Genomic DNA, 21,991 nt, shown 5'->3' on the forward strand with positions numbered 1-21,991 from the left:
TCTAGACTGTGAACTAAGCCATTGTCCCATGCTGCCCCAGGAAGGGAAATGATGCAATTTTTTGTCAGTAGGGCTGTTTTTTTTGGGGGAAAACTCCAACAACAATAGTGAGTTTTGTGTTGAAATATGGAATGTAATCAATGTAAAGAGAAAATAAAGTGAAATGTATCAGCTACGCAGGCTTGGGTGGGGGGTTCGGGGGTGGGAGGTATACTGGGGTTTTTGGTGGTGGAATATGGGCACTGGTGAAGGGACGCGTGTTCAAGCATTGTATAACTGAGACATAAGCCTGAGAACTTTGTAACTTTCCACATGGTGATTCAATAAAATAAATAATTTTAAAAATTAAAAAAAGGAATCTCTGTATATTCACTTTTGGTGAGAATGTACATGGTGCAGTTAATATAGAGATTTTCTTAAAAAGTAAAATGGAACCTTTCTTAAAAAGTAACTGAGACATAAGCCTGAGAACTCTGTAACTTTCCACATGGTGATTCAATAAAATAAATAATTTTAAAAATTAAAAAAAGAATCTCTGTATAGTCACTTTTGGTGAGAATGTACATGGTGCAGTTAATATAGAGATTTTCTTAAAAAGTAAAATGGAAATTCTATATGATCAAGCAATACCATTCCTAGGCATTTATTGAAAAGATAACTAAACACTATTATGAAAATATACTGACGCCCCTATGTTCATAGCAGTCTCCACAATGGCCAAAGCATGCAATCAACCTAAATGTCCATCAACACATGACTGGAAAAGGCCTTCATGGAATACCTCTCCACCATTTAAAAAGAATAAATCATGCCTTTTGGGACAGAAAGGAGGGAACTACGATAAGGGAAATAAGCAAGTGAAAGACTTGCTTATTGGATAGCTTCACTCATATATAGAATATGAATGACCAAATCAAAAGAACTGACAAGAAGTAACATGAGCTAACCCAGATTTCAGTGATAACTTTGGTTGTTACTAAAGGAAAAGAGGGGAGGGTGTGAGGAATGAGCAGAGAGTTCTTTTTGGTGGTGAGAGCAGTGATAATTACACAAAAACAGAGCTATGAAGTGAACCCCTAAAATTATATAATACTGTAAACCAATGGTATATAAATCAAAACACCATAGACATATAAAGAATAAAGAACGTAAGGTTACTTTAGGAAGGTAAGGTTACTGACCAACCATTATGTAGCATGAGAACCTGTATCATTAAAATGCCTGATGTGTCCGGAGTAATAACGACAGCATTTAGGAACGCACTAACTTCTCAATGTGATAAATGATTATTTGGTTATGGAAACATTTATTGCTCACTGAATTGCCTATCTTCTGTGGGTATAAATAATGCCCTCAGAACAGAGATATTTAAGAAAAATAAAAGAATGATCAAACCAGTATTTACCCCAATGTTGAAGAGAGCACTAACGGGCTTGTGGTCACTGGTTTTCAGTTCCATGTGACTCCGGTAGTGAAGCTGATTAACATTGGTTCCTCTCCAAAGAATTCGGTCACACCAGGCTGGAACTCGGCATTTTCCACTGCACATGAAAAAAGTAATTATAAAGAGAACATACCATACAAGAATTTTATACCTACCACAATGGTTAGCCTCTTTGGTTATATGCTTCTCCTTTTCCAGTGATTTCAAATATTAAACTATCTGAGTGCATTAAAAGCTCTGTGAAAGGAGCTATGTCTGCACATTTGTCATGACTTTCGAATCCCTAGCATTGTTATCTGTTCAATGAAAAATTAGTATACAGGTGTTCAGTGAGGGGGCTTCTAAGATTGGGATTACATTTTCAATAATGATGCCCTGGGGAAAATATAGTGGCACCTTAAAAGATCATCAGAAGGTCATTATTATTTATTGGGAGCACTTCCACTTCCTTTGCTCTAAAAACTGCAACAATACTTCACAACAGATACATAACTAATGAAATCTAAAAATCCAATCTTATATTCCTGGTCTGGGCTTAATTTAAAGAGATGAATCAGTAGAAAATTACCCTTTAAACTGGGGGCTTTTAGCTTCTTCTAATATAGATGACTATCTAAGCATGCAAACAGGAATATATAACCATAGAATTTAAAGGGTAGGTGAAAGTCTACTAGAATGAGGAACACCAGTACAGATAAACCAGATGGTGATGCAAGTATGTTCTTATCAATAGTTTAGTTGACTCTTAGTGGTGAGTGGAAGAAACAAGGCAAAGTGTAGAAGATCTGACAGTGTCTCTTTATTTGTTGACTAGCTCCCCTGGGCAGAGATAAAGATAACTCTCTCCATCCCAGTGTACTCTGACTCTAAAGAAGCTACACACATCCAGGGAGTCTCTTTCTAAGATTAAGGGCTCAGCCAGCTAGGAAACTACATGAAACAAAGAGAATGTAGGTAGAAACTAAACAATTAACAGGAATTACACTGAGAGGGGTCCTTTACTGGATAATTGGGAAATCACAGGGCTCCTTCAACGGTGGTACTCAGCTTCCTCCTGCAGCAGCAGAAGTCAGGCCCAAGCATGAGTGATTTGTAAAGTCCCCTAGGAGACTATAAGGTGCACCCAGGTCTGAGTACCATAGCGTTAAATCTCATGGCTCTTTCTGGTATCCTGTGTTAAATAGTTGAGAAACAGTTTGGAAAAAAAGTTTTAACAGGGGTCAGGGAGACATTTCAAAGGGTTGGAGTGCATACATTGTACCCATAAGGCCCCAAATCTAATCCATGGTAATTCATGGCCCCCCATGCACCAAAAGGAGTAACCCCTGGAGACCCCCAAGCACCAGCATGTTTGAACTGTCAGATCTACACAGCCTGACTGAGTATTGCCTAAGACCTGGCCCCAAGCACTGCTGAGAGACACCCCCCCCACACACACACACCACATACCATTTTATAAAAAAGGCCAGAACAGAGTAAGAATGTGTACAAATCAAAGAAAGTTGGCCAACTTGGCCTGTATCTCATAAAAATATAGGCAGGCCATAAAGTAAGAACCCTGACATAGAAGTAATACTTTCCTAATATCAACTTACATTTGAGTATTCATAAAATAAAACTTATTCTGTAATAGCATTAAGCCATTATTAGGTATTTATATCTGTTTTGGCACAGACTAAAATTTTCTAGTCCTTCAATACAGAAATACACAGAGAAGATCAGGCCTTAACTTATTTCATTTTCTCATAACTTTACCTGGAATCCCATCGATCTGTTTTAGAGTCATACTTATAAGTGGGAGCAAACTTGATTTCCCCTTCAATGAAGTCAGCAAAAGCTTTTTTCTGAGTGCGTTGAATATTTAGCTAGAGATAGAAAGCAGCATCATTTAAGCAGGGTAGCACCATGTGAATAAATGTGATAATCAGATTGATCAGCAATTTCAAAGTACATAGTTCCATAGCCTTTGCAACTGTTAGGGTACATAAGTAAATTCCACATCTCCATAGTTAGTGGAGTATTTCTGGGAGTGGACCCTGGGTCCCTTGAGCTCTGCATGGGAATGCCTCCCAAAATTTCTCAACCTCATTAATGAAATCTTGTCATTCCCAAAATATTTGAACTTAACCTCAGATCACATACTCGGTATGAGCACATCACTAACCTTTTTCATTGCTAAAAGAAAAAATAAAAGGAGTAAACAAAATCTGGATAACAATAACTTCAGAAACCATATGGCACTATTTTAACTTTACTTTAAAAAAGACATAAAGGGTCAAGGGAGAAGATCAAAGGGCTGGAATGCATACTTCACATTTAGAATATCATGTATGCTTGATCCCTAGTACCACATGGTCCCCTGAGTACTGCCAAGACTGGCCCTCAAGCAACCAGAGTTACCAGGTATGACCCCATCAAAATACACAATTTTTGAATGGGTAACTTCAAAATCCAATAATCTGAATACCTGATTTGATAATTCCAAATGTAGTGAATAGTTACAAATATCCTAAGAGTTATCTTCACTAAAATATTTTATGAGAACCACATAAGGCTCAGAATTTGTTCCAACTCTACTCCCTTTGGAGGCAGGGCAGAGGAAGAAATTAGCTAGTTAACCTTGATGGAAAAAAAACACAGCCAAGAAAGTTTCACTGCAAACCACTTGGACTTTGACTGTATGTCAAAAAGTCTCAGATAAAGATAGAAAAACACTCAAAGAAAGACATTCCCCCAAAGTCAAAATAGTTCCTTCCCTCAATAAGAAGCATTTACTCTTAGCAGCTGGTCTCCACATAGTGAACTAACAATTAAAGTCATGTGCCAAGTTCCTCAGCAAATTTACAGAAAAACCAGGTCCATGGATATGTTACCAAATCCATGCCTTCCCCAAGGTTCTAACATCTATATACTAATGGGAACTGACCGAGAAGTTGAAATGAGCTCATTTCAACTTCTCGGTCAGTTCCCATTAGACCATAACCGATGCTATCTGTCAGAGACAAATACCTTCTTTGCTTCCCAATCCCCTCACAGGGCCTCCCCTCTTTTACCTCCAAGCTGCAGAGCCTGCCAAGAGATCATAGAAGCAGCTTCCCTGTTCGGTCTGCCAAACCACATCAACAGAGCTGAATGCCCACTTCCTCCAGGAAGTGTTTTCCAATTAACCCCACCAGTTCTCCAATTTATTTAAACAAATCTCTGAAATTTCTTCTTGTAAAGGCTTAATGAATAAACATTATATTACTTTTAGTCACTAATGTTATCCCTTCTCCTCCCAACCAGGCAATTAATATAAACACTGCAAACATGGTATAAGTAAGCTCACCACCATCCACTACCAACATTGTTTTCACAAGATCACTACATCTACTTCCAGTAAAACACATTCCCAGGTATCTACCTCATAAGCGTAACCATCTTACTGGCTATCTAGGAAAGTACCTATCAAATGAAAATCTACTTACTTGGTCAAATTTCAAGAGTCTCTGAAGGTCATTCTTGTTAATAAAACTCTTCACTTCATTGGCATCTGGCATGCACAGTCTGTAGTTCAAATCTCCCAGCCAGATGACAACACTGAGGATCAAGAGATATATGAACAGAACTAGCAATGTCTGGCATAAAAATCAATCAGAGAAGAATGAAGAGAAGAAAAGTGGAGAGATTACTGATAGGGACTCATTTATCACTATTTGACAAGGGTAAGCTCCAACTATCCTTTACGGACAAGTATTATCAACACTTGAAAGGGACAAGGGATTACAAAACAGACAGGACGGATAGTTCCCTACATGGAGAACAAGACTGAGAGCTACAGTATCAGCTTGGTATTCAGAAGCCAAGGAGTTAACTGCCTGAGAGAAGCATATAGTTTATTTGCTGGACTGGCGTCAAAATTTTTCCTGGCTGCCTGCCAGGTCTCCAGGGAAAGAGAATCTGCATGTTTTCTGCCTCCCTGAGTCCTGATGTTCTGCAGGCTCTCCGCTCAAGTCTGCATCGTCTGAATGACATCTCTCCCAGGCAGGGCCCACAGGGGCTCTCCACATCGGCCAGTCTATCTACCCCTGCACCACATTCACGGTCCAAGTGCCTGGCAGGAGGCAACTTACATACCACGGGAAACTCATGCTCTGGGATCTAGCAACAGGTCCCTAGATATGCTGAGAACCCCACCAAAGATGAACCTGAAATTAACTACACGTACATGGAATTTTCCTATGCGCTACCTCAAGTTCTAAGTGGGTCTCATTGCCAACTGTAATTGCAACATAACATTTCTGGAATCCTCAGGAAATAAATTTACAAGATTTCAGACTCTGTGACCAGTAAAGTCAAGGCCTTGACTTTACCACTGTGAAATAATTCATTTTGATCCTAATTACTGAGACAGTATGGAAACAGCTCAATATCATTAGTCTCCCCTGCACTCTCCTTAATTATCCTGCTATCTACTGATTCTAACACCTTTATTTTACCTTCAGTTTTTCTAAGAAATCCCATATCAAATTTCAGATCATATCAGCCTCTCTCTGAATTTAATTACCAGTATTAATTTCTTTACAAAAATCATTTTCTACCACCTGATCCATTTCTTAAATGATTGCTTCTACCCTTATTAAGTCCCACTCTTTACTGACCTTTCTTTCCTATTATCCTATTGATCCTCTGTGTCTTTATTTCCCTAATTCTCATATTCTTATTACAGTCATTACAAAGAATAATGTAGATCTACAGGTAGAGAGATAGTACAGGTAGTAGAGTGCTTTCCTTGCACGCTGCTGACCTGGGTTCCATCCCTGGCACTCCTGTGGTCCTCAGGTCCTGCTACGAGTGATCCCTGAGTGCAGAGCCAGGAGTAAATCCTAAGCACCATCAAGTGCAGCCCTCAAACCAAGCAAAAAGGGCTGAAGCAATAGTAGAGAGGAGAGAGTGCTTGTCTTGCACATAGCAACCTGGGTTCAATCCCCAGCAATCCATGTGGTCCCCTGAGCCCCTCCCTGCGGGAGTAATTCCTGAGCACAACATCAGCACAACACCATAATGTAGACCTATATATGCTGGCTTGAAAAGAGATCCACAATAAAGAGGATAAATATAGTCCTATCTAACAAGAATGTGTGTATTAAAATGTGCAGTCTATAGCTGCATCGTTCAGAAGAAATACAATGTACATCAAAAGTTTCTACTATCAAAATTTGAAAAGAAAAAGAAACAAGTAAAAATAACTTTAACAGTAAAATTCATTTAACTCTATCCATATAACTTCTACACATAATTATATCTTAAAATCTAGCTATTTGGGGGCAGGAGTGATATTACAGTGGGTAGGGCATTTGCCTTCCAAGCAGCCAACCCGAGTTCAATCCCTGGCATCCCATATGGTCCTCTGAGCACTGCCAGGAGTGAATCCTGAGTGCAGATCCAGGAATAACCCCTGAGAATCGCCAGGTGTGATCAAAAAAGACAAAATAAATAAATAAATAATTTTAAAATATAAATAAAAACCTAGCTATTTTACGTATGTTTCTATTAAATCTCTGAAATTCAGTGATGATTGCTTTTTGGAGGCCACACCGGTGGTGCTCAGGGGTTATGAGGTGCTGAGGATCGAACCAGTGTTAATTACATACAAGACAAGCAACCGACCTGCTGCACTGCTGCTCTGTCCCCACCAGTGTATAATTTTTCACACAGCATATGAAATCAATTTTCTTTGCCCCAGTAATCCACTATTCCTCAAAAAACTGAGCCAGAGAGTTAGTACATAGGATACGGTGTTTGCCTAGCATGTAGTTTTGGCTGCAACCCTGGTTCAAATAGTGGTGCTGCATGTGGTCCTGAGTACAGAGCCAGGGGTGTTTTCTGAGCACTGTGGGGTATTGATCAACAAACGAACAAAAAAACACCCCAAATTTCTCTTATGGATTGAGATCACAAAGAAAAGAGGTTTTACACTTTACAATTTCTTTCATATTTCTACCGTTCTCACATTTAAACTCTTCTAGCCCTGCCATTGAAACTTAAACACTCACTCATGTTTCATGATGTTCAGCTGTGGAGTTGGATTTGGGACCATCTGGTTTGGGACTATGAAACTCATTCGTGCACAAATGTCCTTATAATCTTGATTCCTCCTCTCAAAGTCCTCCACATGGGCAGCCAGGTGGGAGTTGACAATGCAAAAGGTCGTGTTGTGAAAAACAAATCTCACAGCTACTCCACCTTTGTTCCCCTGTTACCAAGAGTGATTATTCAGTTAGTACAAATGCACGATGAGTGACTGAACACAAATGGACATGGCAATCAAGCTCATTTCCCAAGAAGCTCACCATTTTCCCCATGATTCCAGTTCCAACTGTTTCTGCAGCAACATCACGGATATATCGATACTGATCCTTTTTGGCAAATATTAGGAGCATCATCCCAACAAGGCGGACTAGTTGGACCTAATAGTCCCAGGGAATTAGAAAAGGTTCAAGTCAATACTCTCTCTGCCACATATCTAGTTTCGCACAATTTTTTCAACAGGAACAAAATGAAATAATGGTGCCCAAATCCGAACACAAACCCTAATTTCCCAGTGAGCTCCCTATAAGGAAGAAACAGTTTCTTTGGGAAGTTCTCATGTGGCTCTGACCAATGAGTTAAAAATCTTTGGGGACAACAGCACATTTGGTTCTAATCCATTATTGTAATCACTTTTTAGCTTACCAGGAGAAAGCAACATTAAAAATTCAAATAAGAAGGATAATGCCTGTAGTTCAGCTTGTTCCATTTGCTTCTCCTTACTTTTCGATTTTCAATTTTCTAAAGGAATTAAAATACATACAGTGGCAATCCTATATACTTTGATTATTTTAATCAGTAAGCAAGAGCTGGATATATGTCTGAAATATTTACTAGTTAAGATCTGTATGCGAAGAATTACATCTTTAGGAGTCTTATTACCTATACCAACAAGCTATTAATGAAAATTCTCAAAGGATTCCTAATAAAGGACTTAGTATGCTAGCCATGTAATTAAAGTAACTCTTCTAGTAGCTTCGGCCACATGCCTTCTAAAGACCGAGTTAGTATACCTTGCTAAAGTGAATTCCTGACTTACAATTAAATTTAGAACTCATTTCGGTTCCACAACACTTTTATTATTGCTCTGATTCCAAGGCTTACCCACCATATTAAAAAAAATCAACAAAATGCAAACTGCCTATCAATAAACCATGTCAGTGAAAAATTTCAGTCTGAAACTTACTACACAAGTTACCTTGTATGTAATTATTTCTAGTTTCTTATTGTAATAAAACAATAAAATTCATTTTCACCCTAAAAAGTTATCTAAGTAATGAAAACAAAAGATCAGAAAACTTAGGGAATTTTATCCCCATGAAATAGGCATAAAGGATTAGTCTGTCCTATTCCAGTATTACACATGGAAAATAATTCATGGAAATGGTTCTTTTGGAACAAAATGTACGTTACAGAATAACTTTCAAGTTCAGCTTGATTTAGTCATGTACTAAAGAGGAGGGGGTTACTGGCAGTGGATATGGTGTTAAAGATGTACCTCCAAAGCAGAGGCTCTCAAATTTATTTGGCCTACTGTCCTGTTCAGAAAAAGAAAAATCACTCATAGCACCCTCCTGGGAGTACATTTTTTAAAGAGGAAAAAGTAACAAAAAGTGTCCCCCAACGGCACCCAATACTAGTACAGCATCCCAAGTGAGTGAAATCACCCACTTTGGAAACCACTGCTGTAAAAGCATATAAACATTTACAATCTTGTAATGTTACTGAGAAAGGAAGGGAGGGAGGAAGAAAGAGAGAGGGAGGAAGGAAGGAAGGAAGGAAGGAAGGAAGGAAGTGAGGAAGAGAGGAAGTGAGGAAGAGAGGAAGGAAGGGAGGGATGGAGGAGAGAGGGAAGAAAAGGAGGGAGGGAGAAAGGGAGGGAGGGAGAAAGGGAGGGAGGGAGGAAGGAAAGAAACTTGGAAGGAAGAAGGAAGGGAGGGAGGAAGGAAGGAAGGAAGGAAGGAAGGAAGGAAGGAAGGAAGGAAGGAAGGAAGGAAGGAAGGAAGGAAGGAAGGAAGACAAAGGTGAGAAAAATGAAAAAAAAATCTTACAGCTTAAAATCTAAAAGGACAGGGGCTGGAGCAATAGTACAGCCGGTAGGGTGCTTGTCTTGCACGCGGCCGACCCGGGTTCCATCCCCAGCAGCACATATGGTCCTCCAAGTAAACCCTGTAAGTAAACCCTGAGTGCAGAGCCAAGAGTAAGCCCAGATCACCTCCAGATGTGGACCCCCCAAACCGAAAATGAAACAAAATAATAAATCGAAAAGGACTGGAGAGACAAGAAAGCACAGGATTGAAGGAGTACATGCAAAACATAAGTACATGCTCCTCAAGTACTGCTGTGTATAGACTTGGAGGCCTCCAAGCATGGCACACATACGTGTGGCCCAAGTGGTCCCTGGTACTGCAGGGCCCGACCATTGCTACATATCCTCTAGCATTGAGCCCCCAGGCCTGGTGGGCTGAGTATCAGCAAGAGTGGCCTCCAGGTTCCCTGAGCACTGCCTGGGAGCACCTTCAAAACCAGATAATTAATTGAGGCTTACTTTCTTATACTTGGCTTTAAAATGCAAGCCCCTCTCTACAGCCATGGTCCATTCCTGTTCTTTTACAGAGTCAAAGTAGAAAAAGGCTTCTGTACTCAAGTCCAGCTCCTGGAATCTGAGAAAACATGAAGAGGTAAGAGCTGTATATATTCCATTATCATCTTTGAGTACCTGTGTCATTCTCCGAGACATTAGATGAAAACAGAAAGAAAAATTTCAAACAATTTTTATGAAACTGCTCTGCTGACCCAGGTGATCAATAAGGACAAGGCACTTTCCTTCCCAAAGACCCCCCCAGCAGTCTACTCATAAACTATGCAAACTATAAACATAAAAGCTTCCATGAAGGAAGAGTTTTGCATCCTACGAATTCTCACTGTTAGAAGTGACCTTATGTCTTGATTTCTATGACAGGAAGAACAGTTTCCTATGGATTTTCAAGAGTATGTTTTCAGGAGGACTAGGTGCTTCCTAACACTATTTAAAGTTATATGTTCCTGTCTGATCTCACAACTCTGATCCTCACCAATTTCACCCACAACTTAACTCTCATAGATAGTTTACATTAGCTTTCTACGAAAGAGTTTAAAAGAGGGAAAGTAGACTGTCATATAAATTAACACCAAACACCAAACATTAACACCAAATGTCATGTAAATTAGCCCAAAGTAAATACCAGATGTGTTTTTTACCCAATGCAGTAGATATCAGGAGGATTCGGATCACAGTTCAGCCAAGGTTCTAACCCACTATCTGGAGACTGGCCATTCACGTTCCAAGTTCCAACAAAAAATCTAATACATAACACCAAGAAATAACTTGAAAACAAGTGTCAGGTATGAATCAAAAGAAATTTTCTTATCACATCTACACAAGAGTTATGGTTACAGTAAGCCAACATAATTCTTCAAAATGTTTTGCCACATACATGTGTAAAACTTCGTGAATATAAAACACCAAGGCAGAGGGTTTATTTTCACTTAATTTTATATTCAGTGAAACTTTAGAAAAGAACCAAGTCTTTACTCAAAAATGACAGTTAATTACGCTACTGCTTTCTTTTCAATTAAACTCCATAGAAACTCATACTTGAAAGGAGAGCTTGCATTGCAATAGAGTTATCTTCAGGCTATAAGTGTATCTAACATGGAAAACTGTTCCATAAGAAACTGTAGTGAATCTTATTTCCCCCAAGGATTACAAGGACATCTGTATAGGAAATTCTGCTGAGGCAGATATAGTATGAAGGGGGGAAACAGGAGGGAAAATTCATGGCTGCCTTTGCTGTTTACACAAAAATAAAAGCATCATAAAAGAGCTGGAGTTCTTTAACACAGGGGAATAGTTTTGATTGAATTGGTATAAAAGAGGTATTTATACCAATAAGTCTCATACCAAATGAGACTAGAATCTTGGATTAGAAGGTTACATAAGAAGTACAAGACAAGGGTTCAGGAATGACAAAGAGACATGCTGGGTTTCATTTATTTATTTATTTGTAAAATCAGGAATACATGCCATGCCATGCCACATAAATTTAGCCCAGAAAAGTGAACATCAAGAAGGTGAATTGAAAAATCATACAGAAGAAAAAAAGTATGGTTGACCTCTAGTCAAGAGGACTGGGTAAAACTTTTAATTTACTAAGTAACTAAGTTAAGTAGCTAAGTTAAGAGGCTCATAATGGTGGGTTTAAAACTTTCCAGTATTGAAAGAGAAACAAAACTCACCAAGTCAGAGAGATTAGACACACTTGCTTATGGCATGTGAAAGGGAACAATTCTCTAGTACATGTGAATTTGATTGGGTATGCCAAGAGTAGACAGAGATGTTAGCAGAATGGTGTCATTAATAGTTAGAAAATCCAAAGGAGGGGCCAGAGCAATAAAATAGAGGGCAGGGGCTTGCCTTGCACGCAGCCAACCCAGATTTGATTCCCAGCACCCCACATGGTCCCCCAAACCCTGACAGGAGTGATCCCTGAGCACAGAGACAGGAGTAAGCCCTGTGCACAGCTGAATATGGCCCAAAAGCAAAAAAAAAGAAAAAAAACAAAACAAAGTAGCATTTGCATTATTTTGGATAACACACACATCTAACATATGTGTGTATGTATATATGATCAACATAGAGAAAGGGGTTGAATCAGCTGACATTTCTTTTTTATTATGTTTGAATTCTCTTTCTTTTGGTGGTACCAGGAATCTAACTCAGGGACTCACAAATGAAAAGCAAGTGCTCTATTGCTCAGCCATATCCTTGGCCCCCTATGCTTTGATTCTTAATTAACTGAAACTTCTACATGGCGAAAAGGCTATTTTTTGCTATACCTGCTAATTTTTAACTCCAGTAGAGACAAGAGAGACTAACCTGAAAGTCTGAAGGTCGACATATTCTTTCTCTCGCTTTGCCAGGATATGTTTGATGATACCTTCCCGCTGGACGGAAGGGGAAGTATTAGTAGTAGGTGTAAAGAGTTTCCGCATGGTGTTGGTCACTTTGGGCTGTTCCTTGCTAGATGTTTCTTTTTCACGCGGAAGCCTATTAAATCAATAAGTGATTTATAAGTGAAATTGCTTTAAAAATGAAAATCTTCTATAGAAGAAGTATGTTTTGACAAAGGACTTACATTCTACCCATGGAATGGGGTGGTGGTGGTGGTTCCCGGTGAATTCCTGTAGGATGGTTTTGTGAACTTATTTTCTTGTCCAAATTCATGGAGGCAAAGTTATCCTCAAATCCGAGAAGCCCTAAAGAGTACAGAACTGAAGTTAGAAGGATGGGGAAAGTACATACAAACTTATCAAGTCTAAACAGGACTTTGCTCTTGACTGGTAGTTTATTTGATCAGTGGCATTACTAAAAAGAAAGGTGTAATAAGGATAGTGGTAACTTAAATTGGGAGGAAAGCACATCTGTCCTTCATGAAGCACTGATATATTACATAACATAACAGTAAATTACATTAATTTGGAATCTGAATGTTCATAAAAGCCAACATTTATTGAAGACTCAGTACAATACTGGGTTGAGAGTAAGGGATTATGTCATTATCTCAGTTGTCACAAGAACCCATGAGGTAGGTAAATTAACAATCTTTCCATGTTACAGAAAAAGATGGCATCTTAGAGCTGTTAAGTAAGTCAACCAAGGTCATATGGTGAATGAGTCACAGAAGTGGAATTCAAACCTAGGCAGTCTTGCCTTGGTTGTGCACTTTTTAATCACTCTATTAAGCTGTCTCCTGAAGAGCTAATATGCCACAGAAAAGAGCAGTAGAAAACATTATTAATCAGTGGGCATACAATAAAAACCAGTGGAGATAAAACTTCATGGGTGAAAGTTTCTGACTTAAAACAATCTGTATGATCTTATCTGTCCAGATACAATATACTCTGCCAAGATTATGCAACCAGGACAAAAAGAATTCCTTGAGTACCTGTAACATCAGATGACTGGTCTTTAGTATCTAATTTCTGATACCAGCTGGATGAATCCTTTTGCTCTGGAATAAGAAGTTTTGACTGAGCTGGAGAGATAAAGGTCATGATTAGAAACTGGGGCGTCCTTTAAGTGGAATTTACCATAACCGAAAGTAACTCACTCAGCACTCCTTAAATGCAGTGGACAGAACCTTTCTTGAAAGAGAGGAATACAGAGGATGTGGCTAAGAAAATAAGGACTATTCTGGGATAATCTGGGGGTAAAAGATTGACGACCTACGGTAAACTGTCCATGCTATGACTGAAGATTCTGTAAAATGTCTGTGTCCCTAAAACTGAATAGCCAGTCTTATTCCCTAATTTATTCCAGGGTTCACTATTAAGGAGAAAAAAAATCACCTTCTAAGTCTCAGGGGTGAGGTATTTTGCTAAAGGCCACTTTCGTCTCTGTCTACAAGTCAGAAATTTATTTCCATTCAAATAGTGGAAAGAAATCTGCTGAGTCTTGAGTTACCTTCCTGAGCAGCAAAGACATCTGAGAGAAACTTTAAACAGTGCTCCTCATCGGGAATTTCAAAGCGGCGCTCTCTGGTCCAGGCCCCCTGAACTCTAATTTTGCAGCCACCTAAAAAATAATTGAAATCCATATACATTTAGCTATAGAATACAATGTTTTCTTGGGATGATAGTTTCAATTTACCAGTTTAGTAGAAGGTCCAGATCACAATTATTTCAGATCTCTAACACAGGAGATACACGTACAAGATGGAGGGACTTGGTGTGGTGGTGGAAATGTTGTCACTTTCACTGTCATCCAGTTGCTCATCAATTTGCTCGAGTGGGCACCAGTAATGTCTCCATTGTGAGAATTGTTTGTTACTGTTTTTGGCACATTGAATATGCCATTGGTAGCTTGCCAGGCTCCGCCATGCAGGCAAGATACTCTTGGTAGCTTGCCGGGCTCTCTGAGAGGGGTGGAGGAATTGAACCTGGGTCGGCTGCATGCAAGGCAAACGCCCTACTGCTGTGCTATCTCTCCAGCCTGGAAATGTTGTAGAGAGGAAAATCTAAGGAACTGATGAGCTGTGTCAACAAGCAGTCAAATTATGTGATGTGATACTAAAATTATACTTCAGCCACAGGCACCAATATTCTGATTAATCTCTCAGATATTAGTGGAGGGACCTCCAAATTCCAACAGAAGATGATTTCCCCAACCACCCTACCGTCTACAGTTATATTCCTACCATTTCCAATCTAGAGCATAACATTCATGTGAAGCATGAGAGCGATAAAGGCAGCTGGATGGTTTGTTCCAGGGTACAGAGTGTAGCAGGCAAAGTGAATTTGTAAATTAAATACAAATAAAGGAATGATAGGTTGGCTTGAATTATCCTGAAAAAAGAACCTATACTGCATTACCACAAGTGAAAAATGCATGTCTTCAACTTAGAAAAGGAGTATCATTACCTACATCCAAGAACACTCAGATTCAAGAACAGTCCACTGAAAATAGTATAATTAGAAGCAAAGCTATCTAGAACTTTAAGTTCAATGCATATCTCTTTTTCTGACATTCAATAATTACCCATCAATTGGCTAGCTATAGTGATCCAGGAATTCCAGGTGTTTGTTTATATTATAAATTTAACTGATGCATTACATATATTGTTTCTCATGCCCCTGGAAGTGGGAAGTTTTCTGAGACCAGAAACAGGCTACATGCCTAGGTTCTCCAACATGCCACTTTGAAAAGTCTCACAGAATTGTATGGGATCAAGGGACTTCCTAGGACTTTCAAAGTTAGGACTGGGAAAATCCCAGGCGAACTGGGAGAGCTGGACACTCTGCTACTACCAATGATGTCAGACTTCAGAGACAGAGGCAGTTAACAAATGACTGTTGGACTAGACTCTTCCACGTCTGTAAATAAATCGATGGATGGTTTCTTAGAGCAGAAATCTATTCCTGAGCCATTTACTCTCTTTCATTTTCATTTCTGTAAATTTCTATGTAATTCTTACTTTCTTATGTATTTCTGGAAATTTCTAGAGGTTCAGTGATTTGAAGAAGAGATAAAAATAGAAAAAAAGGCACCCAAGTAGAACATGAATAAGAAAATTATCAAGGGTGTGACTAGAAAAAAGGGGGGTGGTGAAAGGCAATGAATAAAAATGTCAATTAGCAGCCACTATACCCAACCTCCTCTGACATATAAATGGCGCAGCTCTACAACTAATCTGAAAAGCTGCCAATTCTCTGGATTGTCCCACATAGATGGGTCTCTGGGATGAAAACCTTGAGGTCTTTCCGGAACTGGGTTAGGCATATCACCTCCACCCCTCCAAAGTGGCCCATCAGCCACCACACCCAACGGCTTTTGACGTATAAATGGCTCAGCTCCACAACTCCTGGAGTGTGAGGCCACATATGTGGCCTTGAAACACTTCCTCCATATTTCACAGTAGGAGCACAGAAAACGTGATGGGAAAGTTGTGAAGAAGCCCACCAAGCTCAATGAGTGAAAACAATTAACACAAAAGGCTCAACTAGCACCAACCATCTCAGTAAATCCTCAATGAATTTAGTCACCTCATTGTGAGATAACAATTACCACAAATTGACTTTTCTTCATCTATTTTCTCATAGTTCCATTTTCCATTTTGTTGTAAGAAGCAATATGAAGTAAATTTGTGCTTCATAAGGGGGCAGGCTTGGGGGGTGAGAAACTGGGACACTGGTGGAGGGAAGGTCACACTGGTGGTGGGAATGCTATTGGAACATTGAGTGCCTGAATGTCTGAAACAACTGTATGTATTATGAGCAACTTTGTAAATCACAGAGCTTAAATTAAAAACAAACAAAAGAACTTTAAAAAATGTTAATTAGGAGAAGTTTTGCAGATAGAGGGAAATATTCCTTTGGGTACTAGCTGTTCTTACTTTCACAGATAATTTATATTAAAAGGTTTTTTAAAAGAAGCTGTCTGAGAGAAACACAGAGAAAAAACACATTTTCTCCTACAATTTCTAAATAATATATTTTAGCAAACATAAAATAACTGACCATTTATTGGACAGAGATTCCACAAACTGCTTACCCAAGAAACACTAGACTCATGATCTTGCATGAAAAACCAATTTTCTAAGACTCAGACTTCTACTCTCCTCTCTCCCAAGACATTTTCACCTCAAATTCTAGCCACAACATCTGGAACATTCCATAAGTCCTCTCAGTCCTTACCTGTGGTACCTTAGAATTATCAGAGGTGCTCTTAGAAAAAATTAACACATGAGTTAATGCAGTCATATCATCTCTCATGATTCCAGACCTATAAAAAAGAATTGCCAGGGATGAAGCCCAAGCACTGGTAGTTTTAAAGGTCCTTGGATGATTTGAAAGTGCACCCAGAATGAAAATGAGAGTTACATGGATTCTGACTGGTCCCTGAGAGTTGCATTCCCTGTGCAGCTGTCTGGAGTGGAGGCTGTTTATAGTCTATCACATCTGGTATAATTTAAGGCTGGTGTCCTTATTTAATACATCTCCAGATAGTCCCTCTCTTCCCTCGGAAAAATTCCTTCCTCTTTTGATGCTTGCTCATTGAATGTCCTAGAAACTTCTGAAACCAGAATTCAATAAATTCCTAAGACTTTCTATCCACTCAAGACCCTACACCTTAATTTTTGATCCTTGAAAATTTACACCGAAAACCCAACTTTCAACTCCTTTAGCTCAGTCACCTATTTTTTCTGTCTATCTACTAGGGATTCCATCAGTTATACCCTGGAGCTGTCATCATAGAAATGTTAGCACCTCCAAAATCTCTAATTCAAATATCCCATTCTCATTTGCTATTCCTTTCAGTTTACTTTCTCATATGGGAATCTCTAGTCCACTGATCCTTCCACTTTCTTAGTAACCATTCACTTAGTCCTGCTTTCACTTTCTTTTTTTTTCAGATGTCATCATTATAACTCTTGGAGGAGCTCAGAACTGCCTCATTCGTTCTTCCTCGATACCTATCTGGCTAAACTTCAACACTCAGATATCTAACTTAACTTACTTCTGTGTACTTACACCTGAATAAACAGAAGAAATGACCACATACACACAGAAAGCCTTATGATTATCAGTTCTTGATTGCCAATATCAACTGGGCCTTCCATGACAGGAAGCAATCTAAGTTTCCCTAGTCAGATATTCTCCTATTTGAAGACTATATGAAAGAACTATTTTATACCTCATTTATTCTCAATCTTTGAGTTCCATTCTTCCCAAGTCCTTTCCTTCTAAGTAAATTTGTTCTCCTCACACTTCAGAGGAAAATAGAAACCATTACATGGAAACTGTTTCTGTATTCATCTCTTTCCCCTTCTGATACAAGAAAGAAAATTCCTATGAAAGGTCCCCTTTTCTGTAATTAGAGGGAATTACAACACTTCCTGGGACTCTTACTGTAGGATTACATAGCCTCAGGTACTTTAGGTTTATTGGGTTACTCCCATTACAGTGCTCCCATTCCTCTTTGTTTATTTGTAGCTTCTTAGTGTTCTGCTGACTTGTAAATATTGTTTTTCTCTTCTCCTTGAGTCCTTTGCATAGTTTATTCAGAGTCATGCCCTTTTTGTATGGACACAGGAAGACTTAGCAAATGCCATGCTTTTGTAACCTGGGAGTCATTTGACTCTACATGATATTTTCCTCCTGGGCATCTGTTCTGTCGACCTAAGCCTCAGCTGCCCTTACTTCCTAGCACCCCCAAAAGCAGCGTCCCAACGAGGGATGAGACGGACCCAGGGCAAGCGGTGAGTTGTGTGCTACCCTGGCATCAAGATGGGCCTGGCCAAAGTGCCTAATGCTTAACTATAAATTAAGAGCTTGATCATGGACAAATGTTGTCATGATCCAAACTAGATTTGGACCCTGCTAGGGTTAGGAGTGATTAATCTGGCCTGAGTGCTGTGGTCTGAGCCTGTGGCAAGATGTTGTCAGGAGAGCTGCCTTGCAAACCTCAATGTATCTCTTGCTGTGTCCATGCAAAAATAACTAGTATTAAGATGTTAATGAGTGTTTGGAATGGGGAGAGGAGAAAAAACCCTTAAGAGGTATTTTGCCTACTGGCAGTCAGGAAGGGCTTTGGAAGGCCCCAGGTTGTGTTCCCTTTGAACCTGACAGCCCTCAGGAAGGGCTTTCTTATGTTGATTTTGCTACCTGGCTGTGTGTAACTTAGGGGCAAGGGCGAGAGAGGAAAAAGGAAGGAGAGAGATTGGAGAGAGGCTGCTGTAGATCCAGAGAGAGAACAGAGCTAGGGGTGTGGGAGATGAGAAAGATGGAAGATTGAATAAACGGTAACTAATCAGCAACCAGCTTGGTCCTCTTTCTTCCTTTGCCTGTCCTAAACCACCGGCCGTCCCAATCCAGCCCATACACAGCGGGTCCAGAGCACTGAACGCGGGCGGTGAGACAGAGCCACCCGGAGAGCCCTCAAGTGCACATGCCCCTCGGCGAGCTTTAGTTTTTTACACTTACATTTAACCTTATTTCCTAGACACCTCCTCCATTTACTTAACCATTGCCATTTACAGGCTTCTTCACATCAGCATTAAATAAAACTGCATTTTACAATCCTTCCCATAAAAACATAGTAACACCTGAACCCTGCATTCTTCCCAACTCCAGTCCATCTCTACATGTCATACCGCAGGCAAGCTTCTTGAAAAAAAAAAAGTTACTACTTATCTACCTTGTCTGTTCTTCATCTACTCCAGTATGTCTTCAGATTGCACAGTCCCTTGAAAATTGCTTTGTTAAGGTTGCCAATAGCCTCCACATTGCTAAATACAGTCATTTGATTAGACCTATCAGCATCAATCAATCAATAGTTCACTACTTCTTGAAGTAATCGCTTCCAAAGACACAGCTGACACAGCTCATCTAGTTTGCCTCGCTCTTCGACAACTAATCTTTAGTGCCCTTTGAAGTATCTCTGTTTTCACCTAACCTTTAAAAAATTGAGTTCCTGGCGCCAGAGAGATATAGAACAGAACACTTGTCTTGCATGTGGTAAACCTAGGTTCAATCTCTGGCATCCTATAGGGTCCCCCAAGCCCTGCCAGAAGTGATCCCTAAGGGAACCTTTGCAGGTAATGACCCTATCTAGAAGTAAGCTTTGAGCTTACCAGTTTGTGACCCCTCAAAACAAGCAAACAAACAAAAAAGTAAAGCTCCTTAGAGTTCAATCCTAAGACGTTTTCTTATCCTTTATTTTAACTGTCCAACAGGACTTCTTATATTTATCTATATCTGCACTGTTAGTACAGTAACCAAAGTATAAAGTTAATGTGTACTTGAAATGTGACTAGTGCAACTGAGGAACTGAATTTCTTTTTTTTTTTTTGCTTTTTGGGTCACAACCCAGCGATGCTCAGGGGTTACTCCTGGCTTTACACTCAGGAATTACTCCTGGCGGTGCTTGGGGGACCATATGGGATGCTGGGGATCGAACCCAGGTCGGCCGCGTGCAAGGCAAATGCCCTACCCGCTGTGCTATCGCTCTGGCCCCAGAGGAACTGAATTTCTAATTAAACAAGAACATGTAACTAGTGGCTACTGTATGGGACAATGCAGTCATATCATCTCTCGTGATTCCAAAAACCATCGATGTGTTATACCAATGCCAATTTTCCTTCTTAGCTCCAGCTGCATGCATTCAATGGTCAATATACCAACTGCACCTCAAATATCTCAATGAAATCTCTGAATAAGCATAGATGAAACTGAATTTGTGCCATCTTCCAACTCCCATAAAGAAAAACTCATTCCTCCTGCAGTTTTTCTAATTTCTGTAAGTGGTAGTATTATACACAATCATGCCAGAAACCTGGGATCCATCGTTGACACTTATCTTCTTCTCATTCCCACATACCCAAACCAATCTTTGCAAATTTAACCATCAAAAAAATTGATCAAAGCTCTAAGTTTTTCTCCATTTTTACGGCTATCATACTCTCTAACATAAAATACTGAGACAGACTTCTAATAGGTTTTCTGTTTTCATGTGAGTAACGGCATCTGCATCAATTCTTTCATATTCCTTTTATGTTTTTTCAGGTCACACCTGGTGGAGCACAGGGTTATCTACTCATTTTGCGCTGACAGAACACTTCTAGAAGTGCTCAGGGGACCATATGTAGTATCAGGGATAGAACCAGGGTTGGTCACATGCAAGGCAAGTGCCTTACCTTCTGTACCATCTCTCCAGTCTGAAAATCTTTCCTATTCTTCCCAGGTTTTAAACATAAAAATACCCTAACTTCTTTAACTGTGGGTAATAAAATGAATATATGAATCATTATAAAGTAATTTTCTTTGTGGATTTATTATCAGTAAATGTGACTTATGTACCTATTCTACATACCCGATTTTACATTTTTTATCCCCAGGGTTGTGTGAAAAATTGTCAGGTAGAAAGAAGTCACAAATGGAAGATTAAGAAGCCCTAAGTCTACATGTTTCTACTAGATTTTGCCTAACTTTTCCCTAATCTTTATCCAGGCCTTGTTCCAGACACCATGCCCTTTTGTCAAAAAATTTCCTAGCTTGTGGTCTTCAACGGGCTGGAGCGATAGCACAGTGGGTAGGGCATTTGCTTTTGCACGCAGCCAATCCAAGTTTGATTCCTCCATCCCTCTTGGAGAGCCCGGCAAGCTACGGAGAGTATCTCGCCCACACGGCAGAGCCTGGCAAGCTACCTGTGGTGTATTCAATTGCCAAAAACAGTAAAAACAAGTCTCACAATGGAGACGTTACTAGTGCCTGCTCAAGCAAATTGATGAGCAATGGGATGACAGTGACAGTGGTCTTCAACATGTAGTTCTCTTTACCTCAAACACTTGTCTCTTTCTTATTTTCATGCCTTACTTAGCCCCAACATCCATTCTTCAAAAAGGCTTTCCTTCACCACCCTGCCTAATGTAGTTAGCCTTCTTATAAACTCTGCACTTCTCCATGATGGCATTTACCAAAACTGCCATTTTGTATGTATCCAAGCCTTAGTATTTGATTTTTTATTGGTTTTTGTTTGTTTGGGAGCTACACCTTGTGGTGCTAGAAGCTTTATTCTTTCAGCTTGATGCTCAGGTATCACTCCTGGCAGGGCTCAGGGAACCATATAGGATGTCAGGGATCAAACCTGGGTCAGCTGCATGCAAGGCAAGCACCCTACCTGCTGTACTATCTTTCTGGTTCCCATGGTTTAGTAGTTTAAAGCCTGTTTCTGGCACAAAATTTGATGAAGCACCATGACTATAATGTTCTCTGTTATATCCCTAGAGCACAGAAAAGTTTCTGGCACATAAAAAGCAATTCACATTTTTATAGAATTTATTAGCAGACCACAGTCATCTGTGTAAGTGTTATTCAATCCTTCTATACCTGTGGACCAGCACCTGCTCTGCATACTGGTTCATGGACCAGCAGTGATAA

General features: G+C 39.7%; 1 protein-coding gene across 1 annotated transcript in view; it reads right to left on the bottom strand.

Annotated features, from left to right (window-relative positions):
• OCRL (OCRL inositol polyphosphate-5-phosphatase) overlaps nucleotides 1-21,991 on the bottom strand; it is a 74,843-nt gene that overhangs the window by 38,466 nt on the left and 14,386 nt on the right. The window contains exons 4-14 of the mRNA XM_055119969.1: nucleotides 14,019-14,129; nucleotides 13,501-13,590; nucleotides 12,691-12,811; nucleotides 12,432-12,602; nucleotides 10,754-10,855; nucleotides 10,062-10,176; nucleotides 7,777-7,893; nucleotides 7,480-7,679; nucleotides 4,912-5,023; nucleotides 3,200-3,309; nucleotides 1,406-1,541 (exon numbers count right to left, since the gene is read on the bottom strand). Coding sequence (XP_054975944.1) covers nucleotides 1,406-1,541; nucleotides 3,200-3,309; nucleotides 4,912-5,023; nucleotides 7,480-7,679; nucleotides 7,777-7,893; nucleotides 10,062-10,176; nucleotides 10,754-10,855; nucleotides 12,432-12,602; nucleotides 12,691-12,811; nucleotides 13,501-13,590; nucleotides 14,019-14,129 — 1,385 coding nt within the window. The remainder of the gene's footprint in view (nucleotides 1-1,405; nucleotides 1,542-3,199; nucleotides 3,310-4,911; nucleotides 5,024-7,479; nucleotides 7,680-7,776; nucleotides 7,894-10,061; nucleotides 10,177-10,753; nucleotides 10,856-12,431; nucleotides 12,603-12,690; nucleotides 12,812-13,500; nucleotides 13,591-14,018; nucleotides 14,130-21,991) is intronic.

The sequence above is a fragment of the Sorex araneus genome, chromosome X (genome assembly GCF_027595985.1).
Source record: "Sorex araneus isolate mSorAra2 chromosome X, mSorAra2.pri, whole genome shotgun sequence".
NCBI classification, from domain to species: Eukaryota; Metazoa; Chordata; class Mammalia; order Eulipotyphla; family Soricidae; genus Sorex; species Sorex araneus.